At 41.8% G+C, this 25,295-nt stretch overlaps 1 protein-coding gene across 1 annotated transcript; it reads right to left on the minus strand.

Annotated features, from left to right (window-relative positions):
• Positions 1 to 226: 226 nt before the first annotated feature.
• On the minus strand, positions 227 to 20,241 carry YBX1 (Y-box binding protein 1). The gene is made up of 8 exons (XM_023221332.3): positions 19,714 to 20,241; positions 18,970 to 19,033; positions 8,925 to 8,958; positions 6,171 to 6,260; positions 5,540 to 5,842; positions 5,226 to 5,308; positions 1,491 to 1,756; positions 227 to 607 (listed from the first exon to the last, which is right to left on the minus strand). Exons 1-7 carry the CDS (start codon positions 19,877 to 19,879, stop codon positions 1,522 to 1,524), a joined length of 975 nt encoding a protein of 324 aa, XP_023077100.1. The 5' UTR covers positions 19,880 to 20,241; the 3' UTR covers positions 227 to 607; positions 1,491 to 1,521.
• Positions 20,242 to 25,295: the final 5,054 nt, after the last annotated feature.

Consider the following 25,295-nt stretch of genomic DNA (forward strand, 5'->3'; position numbering starts at 1 on the left):
CTTACAAATGAGCAAATCCTTCAATGAAAAATAGCCAGGTTATCAAGAGTATGTATTTTCTAATTTTTAGTATGGGCCCACAGGCATGACACTTAAAGGATTAGAGATTTAAAAGACATTTTACCTGAGGGAATTGCCAGTGAGATCATCTATTTGTAGACTGGGTCAAGCTGAGGGTCCTATAAATAGCTAAGAACTTATAAACTAAAGCAAAACTAGACAAATTTACACAAAGACAATTATTTAAGACCTTTATTAACAGGTGCTTGCAGTTTGTTGACTTTTTTGAAAAAATCAAGTTGTAAACTTTTATTACAAATTAAAAATGAAGTTCTTAAAAATCTCAACTTGACCAGATATGAAACAATTTAAAAACCTTTAAAGGCGTATTGAGAAAAACCAGGCTTTTTTAAAAAACACGTTTGTTATTACCAAAAAGAGACGTCTTTAGGTAAAAATAATAAAAACCCCATGCTGCATAGATAATGCAGATAGTTCTATTTATCTGGTCAACGGGCAAAAAGCAAGCACTTAAGGTCTTCAGCTCCAATCTTTTGTTCATTTCTTATTGCTGGAATTTCATATTTCTTCTTGTTGGATGACTAAACTGTAAAGAAAAAAATAAAGATGATCATGTAGAATTCATGGTAATCTCCATTTAGTGTAGTACATGCTCTAGCTTACATTACTTGTGTATTGGGAGACATTAACACATCTTTTGCCATCCAGCAAACAGCAAAGGGGAAAAACCCAAGAGCACTACTAGTTGAATGCTAATTTCGGAGGGAACGACAATCACATACCTCTCGATATCATGTAAAATGCTGAATGAAAAGGAATCCCTTAATTTTGGAATTAAGGGTAACAAAAACAAGTGAGCTGATAAACTAAAGTAACAAGAACATAAATGTATCATGTGGTCTGCCAGAGAATTATTACTATTAATCTACAGGCAGTTTAAATACACCATGATAAACCATGAGTCATTCTCCTAGGAGTTTTTAGACACAAAACACTCTCATCTTTTTCCCGGAACAACATAAACCAACAAAAAACAATTAGAAATGATTAAAAGATTGTATCGATGTTGCCACTTTCAGTGGGTTAATTCTAATAGCTACCCCACTTCTTTTTTGAAATAATGCATAAATAATAATGTAATTAACTTATTTCTCAGAATACAGCTAGCAAAACTTTCCTCCGTTTACTAGTGACATCATAAAATTCATTCAGAAAAGTTGATAGAAAGCGCTAATAGTTCAAAATACTCATGAAAATACAGGTCTCCAGTGTCAGAATTGAGAACTAGCTAAGGGGTGGCCAAATATGACTCTGATATTCAATATTCCTAAAATGAAATATTAGGTAATTAAGAATAGGGCAGAACACATTATAAATAACATGGCTTTATCTATGCCCTCTTATATTAATAAAATGAAATGGTCACCACTCACAACTGTCATCAATGATGGCCATCCAAGCTTGCTTACCCGGATGATGGTAGAGATGGTAAGCCGGCATTTACTCAGCCCCGCCCTGCTCAGCCTCGGGAGCGGACGAATTCTCAGCTGGTGGATCGGCTGCTTTTGTCTCTTTGCCATCTTGTGGTTTAGGGTTTTCTGGGCGTCTGCGTCGGTAATTGAAGTTGCGGCGGTACCGACGTTGAGGTGGCTGCTGACCTTGGGTCTCATCTCCTTGATTTTCTTTATCTTCTTCATTGCCGTCCTCTCTAGGTTGTCTTTGGCGAGGAGGGCCCCTGCAATGAACGGTGTCAAATTTAAGAATGATAAAACCTTCTCTCTTCAACACACCTACCAGTGTTAACAGGTGGTTCACAACTAACTCACCATGTCTGGCCCATTCTCTGTATCAAGTGTAGGCAATTTGTGTATGGAAATTTTTTTTTTTGGCGGGGCGGGGGGTGGGGGGTCGGCGGGGCGGGAGTCTTGCTTTGTTGCCCAGGCTAAAATGCCATGGCATGATGACAGCTCACTGTGGCCTCTATCTCCCAGGCTCAAGTGATCTTCCCATCTCAGACTCCTGAGTAGCTGAGACTATAGGCAAGCCCCCATGCCTCATTAATGTCTGATTTTTAGTAGAGATGTCTTGCTATGTTTCCCAGCCTGGTCTTCAATTCCTGAGCTCAAGCTATCCTCCCTCCTTGGCCTCCCAAAAAGTACTGGGATTAAAGGCTTGAGTCTTTTAATCACCAAGATAAAGATACTAAATTTTGGGATTTTCTTTCCCCCAGTGCTCAGAAATGATGGATTCCTGGCCTTTCCTTCACCCATACTCTTGAGCACTCCAGAAAGCCCCAGGCCTTTAGTATCTCTATGTCATCATGGGAATAAATTCACATTTACCTTTGTACATTCTAAAACTCTTTCCCCACATCTTTTGGAACTCATGATGAATCTTCAACAAAATTGTTCTGACTTTTCTTTGTAACCCTCCAGTGATGACTGTTCTAACCTTATTGTGGCTTCTAAATCAACTCTCCTAGCTTCTAAAAACTGTAGGCGTTCCATCTTGTTTTGGATTCTGCTCCATTTACTATCTTTTTCTTATTGCAGTTATTATTAAGGTTCGAGGGTAACAGCTTCTAATAACCTGGGCTTTCAGACCGACCTCCCAGTCCAGCTGTTTTCTACCTGGGTTTTCTCAATTATACCACCCAGCTTTCCAATTATGTACCTTCTGATTTTTCCTAGTTAATTCCTTATTGTTTTCTCATTCTTCATCTAGGACCTGTAATACAGCGATCCTATCACCTGTTCATCTCACTCCAAGGTTGGGCACAGTGGCTCACACCTGTAATCCTAGCACTTGGGGAGGATCACTTGAGGACAGGAGTTCAAGACTGCTTGAGTAACAGTGCAACTCCATCTCTACAACACAATTTTTAAAAACCCCTCATTTTCCCTTTTTCTCACCTATTTATCCAAGTATAAAGTCCACCATTAATATGACCAAGCCCTACCCCAGGGTCTAAGTCTGGATAAACCAATGCCAGAGAAATCCAACTCTCTGCCCAATCTGAGCCTGATGCTCAAATGGCTAGAAACACAGAGCCAAGTTGGGTGAACTCACTTCTAATTTATGATTGTTATATCCTATTACTTACAAATTTACCATCTCTATTTTCTCTGCTAGAGGGTTCTTTGCCCCAAACTTTTCAAACTTCCTCTTCTTTTGACTCAATTGAGCAAACAAAGGCGTCCATGTCTTCCCATTAAACATGTGTGCCCATGTATTCTTGTTTCTTACACATGAAAACATCAGGTTTCTAACAACAGGTCAACATTTTCACCTGTGGGCAAAACCCAACCCTCTCTGAGGAAGAAAACATTTCAGCAGTCACTTTCCTGCCATCAACCATTATCCTCGATTGCATTTCAGCCTATAAATGTTATTTTTCAACAAAAAAACCTCCCATTTTCACTCCCCATTTTCCCCTACTACCTGTCTCCTTTTCAGCAAAACTTGTACTACACTCTGTCTTAAGACTTCTCTTTCAATTTGCTCTTGAACCCACACCAGCCAGGATTTTACCACACCACTCCATGCATTAGGGGCAGCATGTTTCATTTACTCTCATTTGAACAAAAGATTCCTGCACAGTTTGGAAAAGTCTAGCATTCATTGATAACTTCAAAGCAATTATGTTACTTCTGCCAACTATCTGGCAGGACTGAGTATTCTAAGCATTGAAACACGTAGACATTAAGTCTAACTTAAACCAAATGGCAAAAACCCTTGCACTGGAGGGGTAACAATGGACAAAGATACCTTTCTAAGAGACAAGTCAACCTCAAGCTTCTTGTTTGTTAATATAAAGAAACAATTTGCTCAACAGTGAACTGAAGCACTGAATACAAACAGAAAATTACACTATTAAGGACATCTATGAAACTAGTTTGGCAAAACATTTAAGCTTCTCAGTGTAACAAAAAGGTAAACCAAAGATTCTGCTGCTGGAACCCATGGACTTAATACATGAAAGCCTATTTTAGAATACTTTGAAAAATAAAAACCCATCTATCTTCAACATCCAGGATCTGGCTAACACAATCTCCTGGCAGAAAACTGAGTCAGAGATCTTCAATTCTAGTAGTGATCAGTTAGGATCCCAGCTCTTTTAACTGAAAACTCAGGACAGGACATATTTTAACACAAGAAATATGATGACATCAGCTGCTCTTGCAAAACTCTCAAGGTACACGTGCTGATAAATATGTAATACAACCTCAACTAGATTCCCTAGTTCCTAAAACTACACTAAGTGCTCTGACTTTTGTAAAATTTAAAAACCTATATACAGAACCACCCCCCCCATAGACTCACAGTATATTTTGGATATGTTGGATACTTCTAGAATAATAAACTTGACACTTAAAAATTTGGGGATTTAAAAGTTGCGATTTAAGTGATCAGTTAAGATGCATTATTACTGTATTGGTTTGATTCTTCAGAGGTACCTGTCAGATTTTAGGGATCACCTATGAAAACTTAATACTTCGACAGCAAACCCTCACAGAAAGAACGATTACACCATTCTATCCTACCACCGTGGGACTGGGAACGCTGCCTCAAAGCATACCACAGCATGGACTAAAATATGCTTGGCTCACGGAATTTTTCCTCCATTACTCTAATAATGACATCTATTGAGATTTCTAATACCCATTCAAGCAGATAGATTAGTTGTCTAATGATAGACCGGATTTTTCCTCCCAGAATGTAAATTCTTGGTGGAGCAATTTCATTTTGCAACTTTGAGCTGACATCCCCTAACTCCAAAAAAAAGGGGGAGTACATAACTAAACTGAGAATTAGTGGAAGGTTATGTATGCCATTTCAAATGGTAACACTGCTGATTCTTCACTAATGCCATGGTACAATTCAGATACTCCTAATGCTTTCCTTTCTCCCTACCAAGGAGGCAGGTTTAAAAGATGTGGTTTAAAATATTATCTTACCCGTTCAAGGACAGAAAATTTGAAATTCCATACCCTCATCATTTAAAAAAAAAAAATTATGTATAAAGCTGACCTCATCTATATGAGCTGTTTTTAACAGGTTCACCTCTTAGGCATCTGATGAAAGGAAACGTGAAGTGTTAACAGAAAAATGAGTCAAAAAGTCTGCGGGAGAGGCATGATATTGCTGAGTCCTAACAGAGGTTTGAGGAAATTTTAATAGAAACATGTTTATGTGGACCATACCTGCGGAATCGTGGTCTATATCCCCGATACATATTCTGCCTCACTGGTCTACCTTGTTCTCCTGCACCCTGGTTGTCAGCACCCTGAAAAAGACAATGGAAATCAAGGCTACTGGGTCAGTAACATAATAACCTAACCAGGAAATCCGGAGTTAAAAAACAAACAAAAAATCAGACCATCTAGTAATTGTGACTACACTATAAATTAATCCTGTTAGCTCTTACTAGGAATCAAAGGTGCTTTCCATATGATTAACAGCTCTAAACAGTCCTACCAGAACTTATCACATTGCTGTTGCTGATGGTGAAACTTACCTCCATCACTTCTCCCTGCACAGGAGGGTTGGAATACTGTGGTCGACGCCCATAGGGTCTCCGCATGTAGTAAGGTGGGAACCTTCGCCTGCGGTAGGGCCGGCGTTGTTGGGCCTGGCCTTCGGGAGCACTCTCCGATCCCTCGTTCTTTTCCCCACTCTCACTATTCTGGTAATTTTGCTGGTAATTGCGTGGAGGACCCCTACGACGTGGATAGCGTCTATAATGGTTACGGTCTGCTGCATATTTACTGCCTTGAACTGGAACACCACCAGGACCTGTAACATTTGCTGCCTCCGCACCCTACAAAAGCCATTACATATTGATAGTGACAAAGGAAATCAGAACACTTTCAACAAATTTCAAACAAAGCAAAAAACAAAGTTAAGGAAAGCAAAAAGGGAGGTGGGCGACTGCGTGGCCAGGGGTGCACAGAAATGACTAAATATCAGTTCCTCACTGTTCTGAAGAGATTGCCCTCTAACTGCAGCCAGAACATTAGGCTTGATGCACCTGTGTTCATGAGGTCACCTGAACACATCCATCCACATTAGAGCCACCATCCTAACGGATGAGACCTCCAAAATATTTCCATACTGAAGTCAAACCTTTACACAAAAAGCATCCTCACCTTTTCTCCTTCAACAACATCAAACTCCACAGTCTCTCCATCTCCTACACTGCGAAGGTACTTCCTGGGGTTATTCTTCTTTATGGCAGTCTAGTAATATCACATTCCAAAAATAGATTAACAGGGGAGAATAATGTGTTTTCATTTAAATTGTACCAGAGTCAATATTATTTTAGCTTGGATATATATTTAAGATTTGCTTTAAATAAGACCAAACCATCAATAAATTTAGGAAAGCAGGGACCACACCATCCCCAACTTCAACAAAAACACTCCAATCATACAAGGCCCCAGCATTTTACCACTATTTACAAAACTAAAACAAGTAATTTAACACTCAAAACAGACACAACATTTTAAAAACTGCTTTTTGCAAAAGTATTAAATGTAATTTTGAACAAATGAGGATATCCATCTATCCCCTAAAGACTGCACTTAATAGTAGAAGGTGGCCCCACACGGGTCAGTTTAGATGACAGGCGAGTTGGGTTTTGCATGCTTCAAAGCTGACCAAACCAACTTTGCCCGTGTTACCAATTCAAACTCAATTACAAATGTCAACCAAAATCCCTTCCAATCTGATAATACGTCAGTGGAAATGCAATTCACGTGTATTAACTATGTCATTCTTTATATGATCTGACTGCATGGAATTGTTACTTATCACCTGTCCAGAATTCAATAAATCTTGTATTAGAGACTTGTTGCTTCTACTTCTCAGACTGCTAGGAGAAGGGAGAAGAGTAACATTTCACGTTTCTATGAAATTTTTTTGCAATATTCTTTCACTTACTACCTATTCAATCTCATTATGAGCTAGGACATGTGAAAGTATTGTTAATCCCATTTTACAGATAATGTAACAGGCTTTAAAGTTAGGTGCCCTTGCCCAAGGTCACACAGTTAGTAAGGAGACTTTCTAAACCCAGGTATTGGGTCTCCAAATCCCATGTTCACTCCAAATCCCAGCTATATCCATTACAGGATCACTCATGCATTTCCACTGCAGAGGAGACAGGACAACCAACGAATCTGAGGCCAATTAAGTGAAGCTGCCCAGAACTGCAGTCTCCTTGATACACCACTAAGACCTGAGCAGCCAAAGTCCCAGGAAACAACTACATGTTGAAACCACTTCCAAAAAAATGAAAGCATATTGGTGGCACCTTGTGAATCAGTACAACGGGGTGAGTTGAGTCAAATAATTGATCTCATCTGTCATCTAAACTGTCACATAGTTTTCATACCTTTCATATATAGCCAACTATCAATTACCTGCAGTCATAGGGGATAGCAGAAGTATGAATAATTAAAATCCCAACTCTTTATTTTTATCAACATCTCCAACCCCTGCCCCAACTCCAACCCTTAAGGGTTGCCAATAGGCAACAAGACTGATAAACTTTGCTGTCTCGTGTTCCTAAGTCTACATATTCCTTTGAACATGCAGAAGGGGAGTAAGGAACAGGTGAGCTGTGTTCACCCAAACAAGAATACCAATTTTATAAAACATTTGCTTTAAAATAACATTTGTCTGAAGTAGTCCTGTATTTATTTACATTTAGAATTTAAAAGTTTCCATAATTACATTTGACCCTGAACTACCTGATTGGGTTTTGGATGTACTAGAAATTGATACAGCTTCCTCCTTGCCATCGAATGCTGTGTAGGACACTTCAGTGAGCTACAAAGCACCAACCTATGACAGCCCTTCCTATGAAATATGCTGCCATACAAGCTAGTATCTTAATTAATTAAATGTTGAGTATGGAAATTGACTTTAGGTCTTTTGATTTCTGGACTATAGTACAAAAAAGTAGTTATGGTCTCTAACTTTAATACAAAAGTTGACAATATTTCAAAAGTCTTAGGGAGAAAACTGATAGCACAAACATATTTTTTCCTACCCATTTTGTATCTGTGAGAATAAGTACATTCAATGTAGCTTATAACATACCTAAATTTGAGGTATTAACATACACTTGACAGTGGTTTACGTTAACAATCTTAATTCCTGAATGTTCAAACATTTTCCTTAAATGATACTTGAGGAGAAAGTTCAGTATGTAGTACTCATCCTAACAGTTTTTTCTTTCCAAAACACTGGAAGCCAATCTAAAAAATTATTTAATGAGTAGCTGCCAACCTTGTCACACTTCCCCTCACTTAACCTTAAACTAGTGAGAATTTTTTCATTTTCCAAGCCAGCCAAAACTCTCCAAAGGTTAAACAAACTAAACAAAAAAACCCAACACCCATTCAAAGTGATTTAAAATAAGCAGAAGGCTCTTTACGCTACTTTTCAAGTATTCACTTCAATTACTATGTTTTGCAGGTCTGTCTTATTTACCCTTGATTATGGAGATTTGTCCCTACAGGTAAACCTAAAAGCCTCTGAAAACTTCTTGCCAAAGTTTGTGTGTATTTGCAGCAACATTATTTGTTCAACTTTAGAATCACGGAGTAATTTGTTCATCTGAAATTAGGTATAAATAGTTAGTGCAGTGAGTTTGACTCAACATTTAAGAAAGCCACAGCTGTTGACAAAATTCCAATTTGAAATGTCTAGGATAATTAAGTCAACTCTAACACATTTCAATGTATACATTTCAAGCATGCTACTACTCCTGTAGTAAGTAAATAAACTGGTGGCTGGACTTAACCTTTTATAAGGAACAAAAGTTGAAAACATATCTAACCTTTTCTTCTCACAATCCTTGAATCAGAAGTGCAAATATCTACACAAGCACTCACCTGGTGTACAAATACATCTTCCTTGGTGTCATTCCTGCAAGACAGAACCAAGTTGAACACGTTAGAAAATGAAATACATCTCATGTTGTCAAAGATTAATTTTCCCAGAGACTCTCTGGCTGCCAATTAGCTACCAGGAAATTTGGCGAAAATAAAAAAAAACACAAGCCACCATGCTCTCTGCTTTAAAGACTTAAGCAGTTGCAAACAGTTGTAGCCTCATTACCTGTAAGATAGGCAAAAAAAAAAAAAGTCTAAGAAATTAAAGTGTGACCTACTGAGCCATAATTAAGAGGGTAGCAGTGACTAGCAACACATATTCTGCCCCTCCTTATCCTATTAAACATTAACTGTTCTAGCACACCTTCCTCTTAGCTCTAGAGCATGATTATCAACAGAAGTAGTAATTACACTCTCACCTTATTCTTCAATCATTTCCTTTTCACCATTCCCTACTACCAACTTTCCTTGAGATCATAAAAACAAGTAGAACCTCCTCCCCCAGCAATAGATTGTACAAGGCAAAGAGTGAAACCTAATGTGAACTGTGGCCTTTGGGTGATAAGGTATGTTTGAATGTAGGAAAAGCCCAGTTAGTTGTAAAAGCTACTCCACAAGCCCACACCAGGACTGATGAAGGTTTAGACCACAGAGCCATGTATGAGAAGACATTTGAGATCTTTTTGAGGCAAAATGAGAAAGACTTTGTGGATAACTGAAGTCAGAAGTGAGGGGGAAGTAGAGAATAATCGCACTTTTTTAGCCTGCAGACTGGGATTAAAGTGGTAATACTAGGAGCAAGAACCACCACAGAAGGGAACAGATTTCCAGGCCTGTAGTGACCTGCCTCACCTTACTCCGTCAGTTCAGAGTGAGAAAAAGTTCAACAGTAGCTCTAGTGTTTAATGACAAAGGGAACAAAGGTTACAGTGAACTGGATAAACTGGATGACTGTTAGCTTCTTGCTGAACTAGGGGGCAACATATGCACCAAAGGATCCATATAAAATTAACTTTAAATCTGACCTGTAAATTATGGCTTGGATTATTATAAGAACATTTTTAATTGATGGGAACAGGATAATTTAAAAAACAGAACAAGTAAACTGTAAAAGCAACTTAAGGCAAGTGACTGAAAACTGACCTTTCAAGCTAGATGATTAGGATTGCCTAGGGAAATGATGACTGTACCTAATGTCCATCTGTCCATAGCTCCACAGGCACCACAACAACAGATCACAGCCATCATTTATTAGTTCTGCTCTCCAATATGACTCAATTTCAAACCCTAAGGCTCTAAGGGGAAATATAATAAAAAACTGGTAGAGTAACAAAGGCAAAGGCAGGCAAAGTCTAGAATAGTGATTTTCAACAGGGGCAATACTTCTCCTGGCAGGGTATTTAAAGTTTTTCCAGTCTGGGCGCAGGGGCTCACGCCTGCAATCCCAGCACTTTGGGAGGCCAAGGTGAGACGATCACCTGAGGCCAGGAGTTTAAGATCAGCCTGGCCAACATCGTGAAACCCTGTCTCTACTAAAATTACAAAAAAAATTAGCCAGGTGTGGCTGCATGCGCCTGTAGTCCCAGCTACTCTGGAGGGTGAGGCAGGAGAATTGCTTGAACCTAGGAGGCGGAGGTTACAGTGAGCTGCTGCACTCCAGCCTGGGCAACAGAGTGAGACTCCCTCTCAAAATAATAAAAAAATAAAAATTTTTCCAAAGATTGGGAACACTATCTGCATTAACAGAAGTGGGGGGTGTCAGTTGCTAGAAGGCTATATAAAGATTTGGTCTAAAAAGTAAATTTGTTTATTGTTATCTGAGTTGTGTATGTATTTCTGTACTGCTTTAATATGCATTAAATTCACTAACAATGCAGCTTCTGTGGAGAATTTTTCATTACTGATAATGCTACTCATGGTATCTGGGTAATACATCATTTCTTTAACAATCCATTTTGTGGTGGCACTGACTGTTATGCCTTCTAATGCAGTTACAACAGGTATCCACATATCAATATCATCATACCCTGCAATAAAAAGAATTACAAGTAGTTACGGGGCAAGATCCTGTATCTACAAATAAAAAATTAGCCAGGCCTCAAGCCCAGGAAATGAGGGTGCAGTGAGCTATCATCACGCCACTGCACTCCACCCTGCGCAACACAGCAAGACCCTGTCTCTAAACAGAGAAAGTACGAGGCTGGCATTACACACAGGGTAATGTCACTCCTGCAAAAACAGGGAGGTGTTTTGTGGGTACATAGATAGATATCTGAAACCAACATAGTTCACTGACCAATGTCATGACAGTAAAAAGAGTACTCCAAAAGGAATACTTAGCCAGGGTCTTAAGCTCAAGATATTTATTGAATACGTACTCAATTGCAATAAAAACATTGTACCATTAAAAAAAAGTGATTTGTTGAACCAGTGATTTAAATGTATTGATCTGCTTTGAATTTGCAACCAGCCAGAATCTCTAGTTTAAATTAGCAGTTATAACAAAGGAGAGCCTCAAATATTAGACAGTTGCAGAGCAGCTTTCTGGGTGCAGGTGTCACTGCTCTGCCAGCTATCACTACTCTTTTCTGTTCAGTTTTTCTCTCAGGTGTTTGCTGGGAAATTAACACTGGAACTGACCATTTTCTGGCAGCGAATATAAGCTCTAGCTCCTCCATCTACTATAAAGAAATGTCTTCAAGATGTACAAATAAGGAATATTCTGAAAATAAAAATTATATAGTAGTAAAGATAATTCAGAAAGAAAAAGCTCTCTGTTAGAATTTCCAGTCTAAATGTCACAGAGTAGTTAGGGAGAAAAGGGTTTGGAGAATGAGAAACTATGACTACAGATGAGAGGTGTGAACAAGCTCTCAAGTTCCTACGGGCTTACGCCGGGGCAATCAGGCCCTAAACTCCAAATTTGGATAAAATATTTCTTTGTATTCTTCTTAGGCATCTGCATAGTCTGACACATATATATGTCCAATTAGACTTGCAGGTCACAGGTGTGCCCTGCATTGCTCTAATTAGAAATAAAAAGTATTAGTTTAAATGTGATTCTGGTGCTGGTACCCTGTACATATGTAACAATACAGGACCCAAAAAATAGATTTTGCTTCTGGTGACTCTTATTCATTGGGTTAGTATATCACTATAGTATTTCCCATTTGTATTATTATACTGGGGAAAACATTTTAATCACTTTCTACTGTTAAGAAAATGGAAAACAAATATGGTGTTAAAAATGGAAATATGTGATATTTGCATTATTAAACCCCTTTGCAGAACTTAAAAAAAAAAAAAAAAGGAAAGAAAAATAACAGTATTCAATTTTTTTTTTTTTGACATGGGGTCTCACTTTGTTGTCCAGGCTGGAGTGCAGTGGCGATCTTGCCTCACTGCAACCTCCGCCTTCTGGGTTCAAGTTCTTGCACTTCAGCCATGAGTAGCTGGGATTACAGGTGTGCACCACCACACCCTGCTAGACTTTTAGTCTTGATTTAACTATTAACAGCTGTGTAACCTAGGAATGCTGCCTCATTGGCTTTTTTACCTGCAAAATGAGAAAAACTACACTAAACAATAACTTACATTACTAAGGTAGAGACTCAACTCTTTTTAGTATTGGCCATTTATATTCACTAATACTACTCGGCTTTTTAAATTAAAATCTAATTGCTATCACTACTATAGTACAGTCTATCCAGATTGGTAAGGGTCTTAAAAATAGACAAAATGCAACTCAAAATGGGAAAACAAAGGCAAAAAAATTTAACTTCCCTGGAAAACTTTTTAATAACTCAAAAGACAATTACAGCTTGCCTGATAACTCTCCATGCCATAGGAACTAGGAATTCCAGCATTTGCTTTTCATGGCCCAATCCATCTAAACTCCAGGACTCTACTACAGCATGTTCACCATGTTTGACCACCCTCCCACTCCTAAAAGACAACTATCTTTATCCTAGCTGTATATCTACATTAAAAAAAGCTAAGTTTTAGAAAACTTCTTTGCCAATCCATAGTATTGCCTTAAATAAGACTTATTATTCATAACTTTATCCATAACTAAATGCTCTTACACTGCTACTTTGTTGCAGATTACCAGACCAAGTTAGTCTAACACCTTAATTCACCTAACTGCATATACCAATTTACAATCCTATGGTTATAAAAACTCCAGGACTTAGCATCTATATGCTCCATAACCTAAAGCAACCAGATACCAATTTCCAAGCCTTACAGATGACTGTAACATAATAACCCCCACTTATCTTTGTATTTCTTCTCTATTAAACTCCCTTCACACCCAACAGACTCACTTTTTCCCACATATTGTCTGTGATTCTGCCTTAGGACAGACTGTATGTTTGTTTCCAAGGGCTAAGATTGGAGGGTAGCAAACTCAGTAATTGCACTCCCAGGACTACGGGGACAGGAAGGTATTACAGCCTATCCTTGAATAACTCAATATCTATGAGGGTGGATGGAAGTTTGAGGTGCCAACCTGCTGCACAGTTGAAATGTGCCTATAACTTTCGACTCTTCCAAAATTTAATGGCTTACTCATGACTGGAAAGCCTTACTGGTAACATAAATCATTAACGCATTTTCTATCTTATATGTATTATATACTATATTCTCGCAATAAAGCTAAAGAAAATGCTAAGAAAGTTGTAAGAGAAAATACATGTACAGTAATATACTTATCAATACAGTAAGTGTACATCTGTCTGAAAGGTAATTCCAGCTGTTGACCTCATCTACAGCACGTATCAAGCAACTGAACTTCTCCTTACAACGCCATGACTTTTCTCAGCTTCACTAGTGCCACTTTGCATGGGTCCCATGGTGTCATTCAAGACTTAGAGTATTGCACTAAACCACAATATCTCAATTCTACAAGTTCTTTTTACTGACGCACAATTTACTGGAGAGACAACTGTTCACGTGAAGATGATTAGTCTCACATGGCATTTTAAGGGGCTCAATGCAGTAGCAGTGAATGTCGTGCAGTTATGATTTAACACTGCCTGAATCTTTGTTTACATTTCTCAACTGCAAATGGCCAAGTTAACTTTCTAATGGATTTGTGTACATTTTATGGTAGTAAATAATGAAACAGACTAGTATCTACATATTTTTGGTATTCATAACATACTCAACTTTTTGTTATTTTGGGGGGATACTTCTTGGCTATGTGGCTCATCTGAAGTTTTCAAGTTGTTGCAAATCTCCAAACATTTTTCCAATATATTTATATATGAAAAAAAATCTGTGTAAGTGGACCTGTGCGGTTCAAACTCACGTTGTTCACGAGTCAAACTGTATACTAGTTCTCTTAGATTTCAAGAGTAAAGGATTCTACTTTGGGAGGAAACAGGGAGTGGGACCTACACGTATCAGTGACTTGGTGAACACCGATGACTTCTTGCCAGCTTAAGAACAATGGCTAATCTAACCAGCATATAAATCTCTCTTAATGTCGCCTGCATACATGTCATTGATGTTTGCCTTTAGGGTTCCAGTTTGGAACCTTTGACGTCGCTCCCTTAGTAGCACCTGCAGAAAAGTCTTTAAGCCTTCCCTAGTGCCAAAACATTTTGTCAGTTATGTTACAGTCTACCCATGACTTATATGGCTTAGCAATGGATCTACCGTGATCAAGTTAAGATCAGTGTGACTTTAACAGCCCAAGAGATTTTCAGTAATGACATCCTTCCAAAGGTTTACACTTTTATTAAGAACAACACATTTGGGAGGCTGAAGCTGGAAGATCACTAGAGCCCAGAGCCCAGGAGTACAAGACCTGTACGGGCAACAGAGAGAGATTCCACCTCAACCAACCAACCAGCCATCACACATTAAGTACTTTATGCCGCCGCCTTAAAAAAAAAAAAAAAAAAAAAAAAAAAAGCACCCTTGAGAGGCCCGGCTCAGAGGCTCACACCTGTAATCCCAGCACTTTGTGAGGCTGAGGTGGGTGGATCACCTGATGTCAGGAGTTTGAGACCAGCCTGGCCAACATGGAGAAACCCTGTCTCTACTAAAAATACAAGATTAGCCTGTGTGGTGGCATGCGCCTGTAATCCCAGCTACTTGGGAGGCTGAGGCAGGAGAATTGCTTGAACCCGGGAGGTGGAGCTTGCAGTGAGATCACACCATTGCACTCCAGCCTGGGAAACAAGAGCGAAACTCCATCTCAAAAAAAAAAATTACCCTTTAAAAAGGCAATATTCATTCTTACCTTGCAGGCCACATAAAGATTAAGTGAGATAAGGTGCAATGTTCTCTCCTTCAATTCTTCGCCTCCCAGTATCAGGAATTAAGCAAGTCCTTTTATTTGTAAAGCTGACCTACATGCTAAAACTATAACTTTTAACAATCCCAAACTTCACAAAGTACACAGTGAAAGGCAGAAAGCTTTTCAAATCCAGGAACTAGCAAGTCAGCACACAAGAGCCCCAGTGACATACTTGGATCATTTAAGAATCTTTCAATGGCTAAAAAAAATCACCCTAAGAAATTATCTGTAACTGTGTGGACAACAACCAAATTGAAAATGGCTAGGGTCTGTTTCAGAGACAGCATAACAGCAGTTGGTGAACACTAACTCCAGAGTGAAAACACAGTTCCAATCCTGCCTGCCACTTATCACCTATGCTTATGGGGGCAAGTAACAACTTCTTTGTGCCTCGGAATGACAGTACCTACACCTCAAAGGTTTTTAAAGATTAAGTGAGTTGGCTCATTTTAAGCACTTACTACAGACCCTAGTATAAATACTTGTTAGCTGTATCTATTTTCACCAACATGTGAAGGAAGTCACCTATCAGTTATGTACATACGGAATCCCCACAAGGCAGCCCCCACTCCAAAGGGAGACTTAAACCTGATAGGCGTGACTAAAGAGAGGGAAACCTTTCCCTGGCTTGGTTTATTACATCTTCCCAGACCATGGGTAATAAACTCAAATGCACACACAGAGGCCAGGCGTGAAGCGAAGTCAGCAACCTAAGACAACTAAGCATGACAGACTGCTGTTTAAAAAAAAAAAAAAAAAGTATACTCCCCCCAAATGTGGTGACAATACAGCAGGTGGTTTTTACTATGTGGAAATACAGCCCCCAAAAGCTAGCTAAAGTTCAGATCTTAAAAATATAATAATCTGGATTACTTGGTGTTATCTCCTGAATTATAAATGTTAGTCATCAATCCCAATTCCTTTAAAAAATACTGTGCTGTCTAATCAAAGCATCTGGGAGTAGTCTTAGAAAGGTCACAAATTTGTGACCTTTGCTCCACTTTCTTCACCTCAAAACATAAAGAATTATTAATTCAGACATTCTAAGTACTCTGGAAACAGAAAAATATTCCTATTCTGGTCACCATAAACTGTTGCCAATTCATGGTAATCTTTGGTGAATATGGATCAATTCTCAACCACTAATAACATTCAACAGTAATCTAGGGGGAGCATAATAAACCCCTCTAGTCACATTCTCCAATTACGTTTTGTAGACAGAGTTCACAAAAGAATAACTCAATGAATTTCTTAGAATATCTAGATTACACAGTCAACAAAATAAAGCCAAAACTTCTACTATTCTTAAAAGCTCTATGCTCATGTTACTTAGCACCTTCTTTACAATATAACCAATCAGGGAGAAGCCGTTTAATGAATTAATTCTAATAAGGTTGCAACAATTCATCAAGCGGTAATTCAGGCTGGAATAAACACATTTACAATGAAATTGTGTCTTTAAAGGCAGAAAATTTACATACAATGTTGTAATTATAAAAATAGCGTACAATCCTAGAATATATAATCCAGCGTATCCAAAAATGGCAATTAAAAGTCGTCGTAATAGTCATCCCAAACACTGCACTCTCTCCTTTATACAGAAAACAGCACGTTATGTGTCAATCTGTCTCCCTCCCTCATAAGAGCCAGGTGCCTCCAGCCAAGTCCATTCGTTCCACTACAGAAACTACATATAGAACCAACTGCTAGCTTCCAAACTGATTTAACACATACATTTTCCTTAATTAAAGCAAATCTTCCCTGTATTTAATTGGAGTCAGATTTTACAGCATCTTATTAAAAAGTCCCAGAATCATTAAAATAATCAGTTCAGAAGCATAAAGAACATTTTAACCAGTTAATCTGACAAAATAATTGAGGTTAGGATAGTCCAAACAAAGGACCATCAAAAGCCAATTCATAACTTGCCCTGGAGGATGACCAATTGAATTGATTCCAATTCAGAACAGAGACATTCAATGAATAGTATCTCATGGACTAAGCACTTATAAAGTGTAAAGGTAATACTTTTATTTTGGACAAAACTATTGATTTCAAAAAATGTCGTAACCTATGCCCACTTAAAAAAAAATGCAGCGAAACAAGGCACATGCTAAAACTTCTTAAACACATACAAAAACTGCGATCTACCCGCTGAAAAGGATGCATATTTGCACACCAGAGTTACCATTACATTGGGTCAAGGGTTAAAAGCAGTGATTTTGAAGGTATGGCCCGAAGACCATTATCATTCCTGTTAAAAATGTACCCAGACCTAATGAATCCAAAGCTCAGAAGAAATACACCACTTAATTCACACCCTTCCAAGGTAAGCACACTTAAATTTGAAAACCACTGGTTTAAGCGTTAGTCTAGTAAGAACAGTCAGTAAGACACAAATACAAACTAAAACACTAATAAGTTCAGAGAGATCAGTTAAAAAGCTATCAGTATACCAATCATATATAAGCATTCCCTTTCTTCTTTGCTAGTAAGCTTTTATCAAAAAATTAATGAAAAACGTAGTTTCAGCCAGCCAGGAAGGCAAACAGTATAGAACAAGTTGGAAAATTCTAAGATTCTGGAAGAAACAAAATGTTTTCCCATAATTGCAAAAGTAGAGAATAGATCATCAAATGCTTATCTCTTACTTTGAGTGTTTCCACAATACTCTATGACTGATTAATGAACAGCTTTTCATCAGGCCATGATTCTGTCCTTAAGCTTGATTTTGCCCATTTGTTGTCCATTCTACGTTGTTCTTTTAATCATGTGCTTAGGTCTTCTACAGTAAGCAAGCAAGAGAATGCTGAGATGGCACTTAAGTACCATACCTGTGAGGCCAAGATTGCTACTGGCATACCCAGTGCTCTACACCCATGTAACTGCACTACTAGTCTTGGCAGCCATCTTGAAAATGATGCCCGGCTCACAAGAAAGCCCAGGGAATACTGTGCGTCTACTGCACGTTACCACCACCACTGCCACAAACAACCCGAAGGGTAAGTCCTAAAGACGTGTCTGCAGCTTTACCTTCAAACAGGAAGAACAATGTCAAGTTACTAGTGACTATGGCCACTCTAATAAGCTACAGCCAGGGATCTAACAGAAACTGACTTCATCAGCATTATTTTAGGACAAGGAAGAATGAAAAATAAGAACTGAAGGAAAAAAAACATTTTCCTGCAGATATATTATTTATGGACAAATAAAAACAGTTCTCTCTGGTCAAAGCTGTGCTAATATAGAATTTATCTCAGGTATTAAAATGAAACGTGAAACAAAGGCAATACAACCTCTCGGTAAAGATGACAAAACCTCATATACTTGACACGTCAAATCCTCTTACCCCCAAAATGTTAACAAGGCGTAAATATCCGATGTCAGTGGATCACATTCTCAAATACCGAGTTCAATAAAGTAGAAAAGGATGACAAGAATAAAAATCTACTGGACCGTACTTTCCCGTTTACCCTGTTAAGGAATGGCTCATTCACTCCGCTTGCCTTTTAAATTGCTTTGTACTGTGACGAAGCCCTTAAAGTTAGCTTCAAATTAATATTTAGCTGCAAAACAAAGGCATTCTCTAGACCCAAATCGCTCCAGTCGTCAAGGAAAACAAACAAAAAAATCACATTAATACACCAGAGGTAGCAAACGCCTTTCAGAAGAGGGCTGTGGATTGGCACTGCAAGCAGCAAGAAGGTGGGATGAAGGCTTCAGAGCCCGGCAGCTCACCTGTTGATGAAACCATATCCGTTCCTTACATTGAACCATTTTACTGTTCCCAAAACCTTCGTTGCTGGAAAAGAAAACAAAGCAAAACAAGCCACGATTACCAGCTATCCTTTTCCAAATCCTCCTGGCTTCGGCATCCGGTCCCTCGCACGCTGCCCACCGCAGCCACCTGACAGCCCTTTCTCTCCACCGCCCGGGTGCGGGTCTGCGCCGGGGCCACGCCGCCGCCGCCGCACACGTGGGCGAGTCTGAAGCGCGGGGCGCTCCCGGGCAGGCCCGGGGCGCGGGCCCAGGATGGGTGTGTTCGCAGGCCGCGGACGGAGAGCACGTGAGGGAAGGGGAAGCCGCTCCGGCCTGCGTAGGCGGTGCGCCGCGCCCTCCGAGCACACGCGGAAGGGAGCTGGGTGGGGGAGACGCGAACAACGGCGTGCGGCCCCGAGCGCACGAGGCCGGTCGGCGGGGAGGGGACCCCGTCGCACACGCGGTCGGCGGCGCGCGGCCGCAGGAGGAGGGGCGCGCGGCCGCGCGGGGTCCACAGGGGGCGCGGGAGGCAGTGCGCGCGCGCCTGTCGGGCGGGCCCCCGCAAGAGCGAGTGGTGGGGGGGGGGGGGGGGGGGGGGGGGCGGCCGCGCGCCGCGGAGTCGGTCCCCACCGGCCGCGCGCCCGCCGACTCGCCCAGCCCCGGCTAACGGTTCCGCTGCCAGGCTGCCCGAGGGCCCCACCCCCGTCCCTGTCCGGTCCTCACCGATGACCTTCTTGTCCCCGCCGGCAGGCGCCGCCGATGTGAGGCCGCCCGGGCCACCGCTCCCTGCGCCGCTGCCCGTAGTGCCGGGCTTGGTGTCGGCGGCGCTGAGGGCGGGGGCGGCGGGGGGGGCGGCGGGCGGCTGCTGGGTCTCGGCCTCGCTGCTCATGGTTGCGGTGATGGTGACTGGGGCCGGCTGCGGCAGCTGCGGCTCCTCCCGGGGTGTGATGGTAAGTAGGCCGGCGGCGGCGGTGGGGCTGCTCAGGGCTCTCTGGGGTCCGCTCTCCGCTCCCGCTACCGATCGAACTAGCGAGAATGGCGGGACAGGCGGGATAAGCCCTACGATCGACCCGCCCTAGCCGTTGTTCACTGGCCGGTGGTACTGTCAATCTGCCCACCTGACCTCAGTCCCTGGCTTCTATTGACTAACATTTCATCAGTCCTCCACTCTCATTGGCCCTTTGGCGGCTAATTCAGCCGACCTACAACCGTTCCTGCCTCCGCCGGCCGCCATAGAGACCGGAACTAGAATTAGAGTAGTCGGCCACGAAAACCATAGAGTACCTGCGAGGACGGGCAGAGGGAACGTGACTTCCACGAGGCAGCCGCCGGGCTGGCTGGCCCCACGTTCAGGGTTGTGTCTCGGCTGAAAAAAAGGCACGCCCGAACGCTGGGCAGGGATTACCCGGCCGGACCCGGGATTGGAAGGGGGCTCGACGACGCCTTAGCTCCCCGTGAAGAAAAGGCTTCCCTCCCTCCCTGCACCAAATACGGTCCCTGTGATTTGAGAACATTACGGTGGGCATAGAGTCGTCTTTTCTTTAATGGCCGTGTACTCGCGGCACAGCCGAGGGTTTCTGGAATTGCCTTAAACGTATGCGTTTGAAGAGCGTACGCTTTTGTCGGAGCAGTCACCTTGGAGGGACCACGCAGGCTCTGGCAGCCCGGGCTCAGCATGTTTAGGGCGAGGGTGTGCTCCGTGGGGATCTGCTTTCTGATCCGTTTTACCAGGCATATATTTTAAAAAATGTGTCTTCCTTTTCAAGTGTTAACGTGTTTTTCTACTGGCCACAAATCAGATTTAATTCAACTCACATTTATTGAACAAGCTAGCGTGTTATGTTTTTTCATTTAATTCGTACAACAGCCATGTGATGGAGGGATTACTATCCACGTTTCACAAACGATAAAATTGAGGCTGCCACCTGATGTTACTGAAGTCCTCCACCCACCTTCTTTCGTTCTTTTTTAAGCGTCTACTATCGGCTGGGGATGGAATAGTTCGCGAGTCAGTTTCTGCCTTCTGATGGAGGCAGAAATTTAAACAGCCAACACGGTAAATACTCCAGAGCTGCAAAAGCACGAAGTATTTTGGGAGTGGAAGCAGGGAGAAGGTGGAGGGCTGACTCCGCGCACAGGGTACAGGCGAGAAGAGGTGGGATCTCGGGAAATGCAGTCAAGTAGTTCAATAAGACTCGAATGTGACATTGGGTTGCAGAGGTGGGCAGAGTCACTTAGGTATATTTAATTGGAAATATATCCTGAGGGGAAGAGCAAGAAGAGCAATTTTAGAGTCGTAAGTAGGGAGGGGCATCTTTTTAAAAATGGCTGCGGAGTGGAGAATGGGTTGCAGAGGGGCAAGGAATGGAAGTAGAGAAAGCAGTTAGGAGGCTAGTGCAGTATCCCTTACCCCTACCAATGCTGTCTAGGCCTGTCAGTTCCACCTCCTAAAGGCCTTCTTGAGTCAGTCCTAAACTCCCTAAATGTCAATTCAGAGTCTTTTCATTCCTACTGCCACTACTGTAGGCCATCATCGCCAATTGCTTAGAGCAAGGGGTAGGAACTTTTTCTGTAAGAACCAAATAGTTAATAATACAAGCTTGGCCAACAATATGGTTCTGACTTACTACTCAGGTTTGGAGCTTGAGAACAGCCCTAATTTTTACATGATACGAATCTTTACATATTTTCAACTATTTAAACATTTTAAAAACCATTCGTTTTTAACAGAAAAACGGAGTGTAGTCGGCTGATCCCTAGTATAGAGCAGTGCTGTTGGCTACTAACCACACCTCTCTACCTCTGTCTTACTCTAATATTCCCCACCACAACAGCCAGAAAGTTCTTTTGAGAACATCTGTCTGATCATGACACTGTCTTACTTAAAATCTTCCAGTGACTACCATTACCCTTAGGGTAGTCCAGATTCCTTAATGTGGTTTACTGGACTCGATGATTTCTAAGAAGTCTTAGTCTTTTCTTGTATTCCCTGTCCAACCTTCCAGGTGCTTGTAACTACTGGCTGCAGGATACTGCAGGAGCAGAGGTAGCAAACAGCTGAATTCTATGACAATAGCACTTGGTTAAAAGTGTTGCTTCAGTGTATCAGATGACAAGGGAGACGGTGAAATATTACAAGGGCCCTACAGAATAGACACTTGCAACTCTCTAGCCAAGTAAACATGCTTCAGAGGGCATTGTAGAGAAAGGACTTACCTAGTGGAGTCCTTTAGCCACTGTTTCCTTTGGAGTATCACATAAAATTCTGCATATAACACCCTTCCTTTCCTCCTTCTTTGCCTGCTTAATTCATCCTCTAGGTCTTCGCTCAGATGCTACTAGGTTAAGAGTCCCTCCCATCCTAACACACTGTATTGCTCGAATTAAATGTTCCCCACCAGACTGTGACTTCCTTGGGCATCTTAGTTCCTGACACATAATACCTTAAAAGATTTGTTAAATGAGCGACATGGTGTAGGAAATGAATTGAAAAGGGTACTGGCAGCAGAAAGGTAATCTGGGCAGCTGTGCCAATAATCCAGGTGAAAAAGACTTTCAGCAGCCATGTGTATGGAGAGTGGGTGGATTCCACAGCCTGTGTTCATATGTTCCAGCTCCAGATGACTTTTGAATGTTAAAATATTTCCTCAAAAGGCAGTTTTGCCAACACTGAGGACATTTAAAAGCATGCCCTATAGGCTTGAGAGCTTTTCTCCAGTTACAAAGACACTTAGAAAATATTGCAGCAGCACCTCTACGAATAAATAAACAACCTCACTATGTAACTGCTTTGAAGGGATGGCTTCTCAAGCAAAAATACAAATTGTGTAACATCTGTCTTTTCAATGTTACTTTAAAAAGTATCATTACTTACTCATCCAGTTACTTCATTCAGCTCTCTTCGGGCTCAGTGAGCCTGAGGATGAGCTGTTTAAGAAAGTAGTTTGCAGCCAGGCATGGTGGCTCATGCCTCAGCACTTTGGGAGGCTGAGGCAGGCGGATCACTTGAAGTCAGGAGTTTGAGACCAGCCCGGCCAACATGGCAAAACCCCATCTCTGCTAAAAATACAAAAATGATCTGGGCATGGTGGCATGTGCCTGTAATCCCAGCTACTCAGGAGTTTGAGGAGGGAGAATCACTTGAACCCGGGAGGTGGAGGTTGCAGTGAGCTGGGATTGTGCCACTGCACTCCAGCCTGGGTGATGGAGTGAAACTATGTCTCAAAAAATAATTTTCTTGTAGCCACCTCTCTACAAGCATCAACAATTCATGACAAATTTCATTTCCTGTTCCAAAGTAGGAGAGCACCACTCCAGAGCTTTGCTGCTATCCTGGGAGCTCACACCACCCAGGCATCCGTGGTGACCACAGTACAGACAACTCCAGTGCCTGCCTTCAAGTGATGTGATGGGCAAGGGATTCATCCCAAGAATCTCTGCAAAATAACTTTTACCTTGTCCCCCATCTCTAACAGACTGTGGCCTAAGAACATAGTTCCCTCTTCCTAGAAAGCCCTTGCCACCTTGTTGATCTGGCAAATTAAAGCCTGTCACTACTTACCTCAAACGTCACCTCTTCCAAGAAGCCTTTTTCCCCCTTTTTTCCCCTCTTCCTCTCATACCACTATCATTCATGCAACAAATATTTATTCAGCATCTATTAGATTCCAGAAGCTCACTTCCAGGTGTTGGGGACACAGCAGTTAAAAACAAAACAGGCCGGGTGCGGTGGCTCATGCCTGTAATCCCAGCACTTTGGGAGGCCGAGGCGGGCAGATCATGAGGTCAGGAGATTGAGACCATCCTGGCTAACACGGTGAAACCCTGTCTCTACTAAAAATACAAAAAATTAGCCGGACATGGTGGCGGGCGCCTGTAGTCCCAGCTACTCGGGAGGCTGAGGCAGGAGAATGGTATGAACCCGGGAGGCGGAGCTGGCAGTGAGCTGAGATCGTGCCACTGCACTCTAGCCTGGGCAACAGAGCGAGACTCCGTCTCAAAAACACAAAGCAAACCAAAAAAAGATCAGCTGGGCACAGTGGCTCACACCTGTAATCCCAACACTTTGGGAGGCCAAGGCGGGTGGATCATGAGGTCAGGATATGGAGACCATCCTGGCTAACACGGTGAAACCCCATCTCTACTAAAAATACAAAAAATTAGCCGGGCATGGTGGCGGGCGCCTGTAGTCCCAGCTGCTTGGGAGGCTGAGGCAGGAGAATTGCTTGAACCCGGGAAGCAGAGGTTGCAGTGAGCCAAGATCGTGCCACTGCACTCCAGCCTGTGACAGAGTGAGATTCTGTCTCAAAAAAAAAAAAAAAGACCAAGTGTCGTGCCCTGCCCTCATATGGGCTCACATTCTAATACCACCTTGCATTGAAACTGTCCCTGTCTCCTATCACAAGTATGAGCCACATCTTACTCAGCTCCAGGGCCTGGGACAGAGACTGGCATAGAATGTAGGTGCCAGATGTAACAGAGTGCAGCTGAACAGCCCATCACAAGAATGTGAGCTCTGGATCACAGCTGTTCATCCTCCTTCCCATCTATTTACAATCCCACCCTATATAGTTACTTAAAAATCTCTCCTCCACTAGATGACAGTCCTTTCTCTACAATGTCCTCTGAAGTATGTTTCCTTGGCTAGAGAGTTGCAAGTGTCTATACTGTAGGGCCCTTATCACCATCTCCCTTGTCATCTGACACACTGAAACACTTTTAATCAAGTTCTATTGTCATAGAATTCAGCTGTTTGCTACCTTTGCTCCTGCAGTATCTTGCTGCCAGTAGTTAAGAGGCATCCCCATCCACAAGACAGAAGAAAGCAAGTAAGAATGAGAGCAAACAGAAAGTGCCTCATGAAAGAAACATCAGGGAACTTTCTTCTTTGCCTCTTCAAAATAGATGGAGTCTCACTCTGTCACCCAGGCTGGAGTGCAGTGGCACGATCATAGCTCACTGCAACGTCAAACTCCTAGCCTCAAGGATCCTCCTGCCTCAGCCTCCTGAGCAGTTAGGACTACAGGTATGTGCCACCACACTCAGCTAATTTTTGTTTTGTAGAAACAGGGTCTTGGTACGTTGCCCAGGCAGGTCTTGAACTTCTGCGCACTGAAGTGATCCTCCCACCTCAGGCTTCTGAGTAGCTGGGATTATAAACAGGAGCTACAGCACCCGGCTCAGTGGGATCTTTATATGTTGAGCTGTTTCCTTTCAAAACTAACATTTTCTTTTTTTGAGACAGTCTCACTCTGTCACCTAGGCTGAAGTACGGTGATGTGATCTCGGCTCACTGCAACCTCCGC

Source organism: Piliocolobus tephrosceles, chromosome 1 (genome assembly GCF_002776525.5).
Source record: "Piliocolobus tephrosceles isolate RC106 chromosome 1, ASM277652v3, whole genome shotgun sequence".
NCBI lineage: Eukaryota > Metazoa > Chordata > Mammalia > Primates > Cercopithecidae > Piliocolobus > Piliocolobus tephrosceles.

What these genes read in the sequence shown, in the direction of transcription:
- YBX1 (XM_023221332.3), bottom strand. Translation starts at nt 19,879, where the DNA reads ATGAGCAGCGAGGCCGAGACCCAGCAGCCGCCCGCCGCCCCCCCCGCC. An exon ending in GGATATGGTTTCATCAACAG is followed by an intron (nt 8,959 to 18,969) that starts GTGAGCTGCCGG and finishes TCTGTCTTGCAG; the next exon opens with GAATGACACCAAGGAAGATG. An exon ending in ATGTTGTTGAAGGAGAAAAG is followed by an intron (nt 5,843 to 6,170) that starts GTGAGGATGCTT and finishes TGGCTTTTGTAG; the next exon opens with GGTGCGGAGGCAGCAAATGT.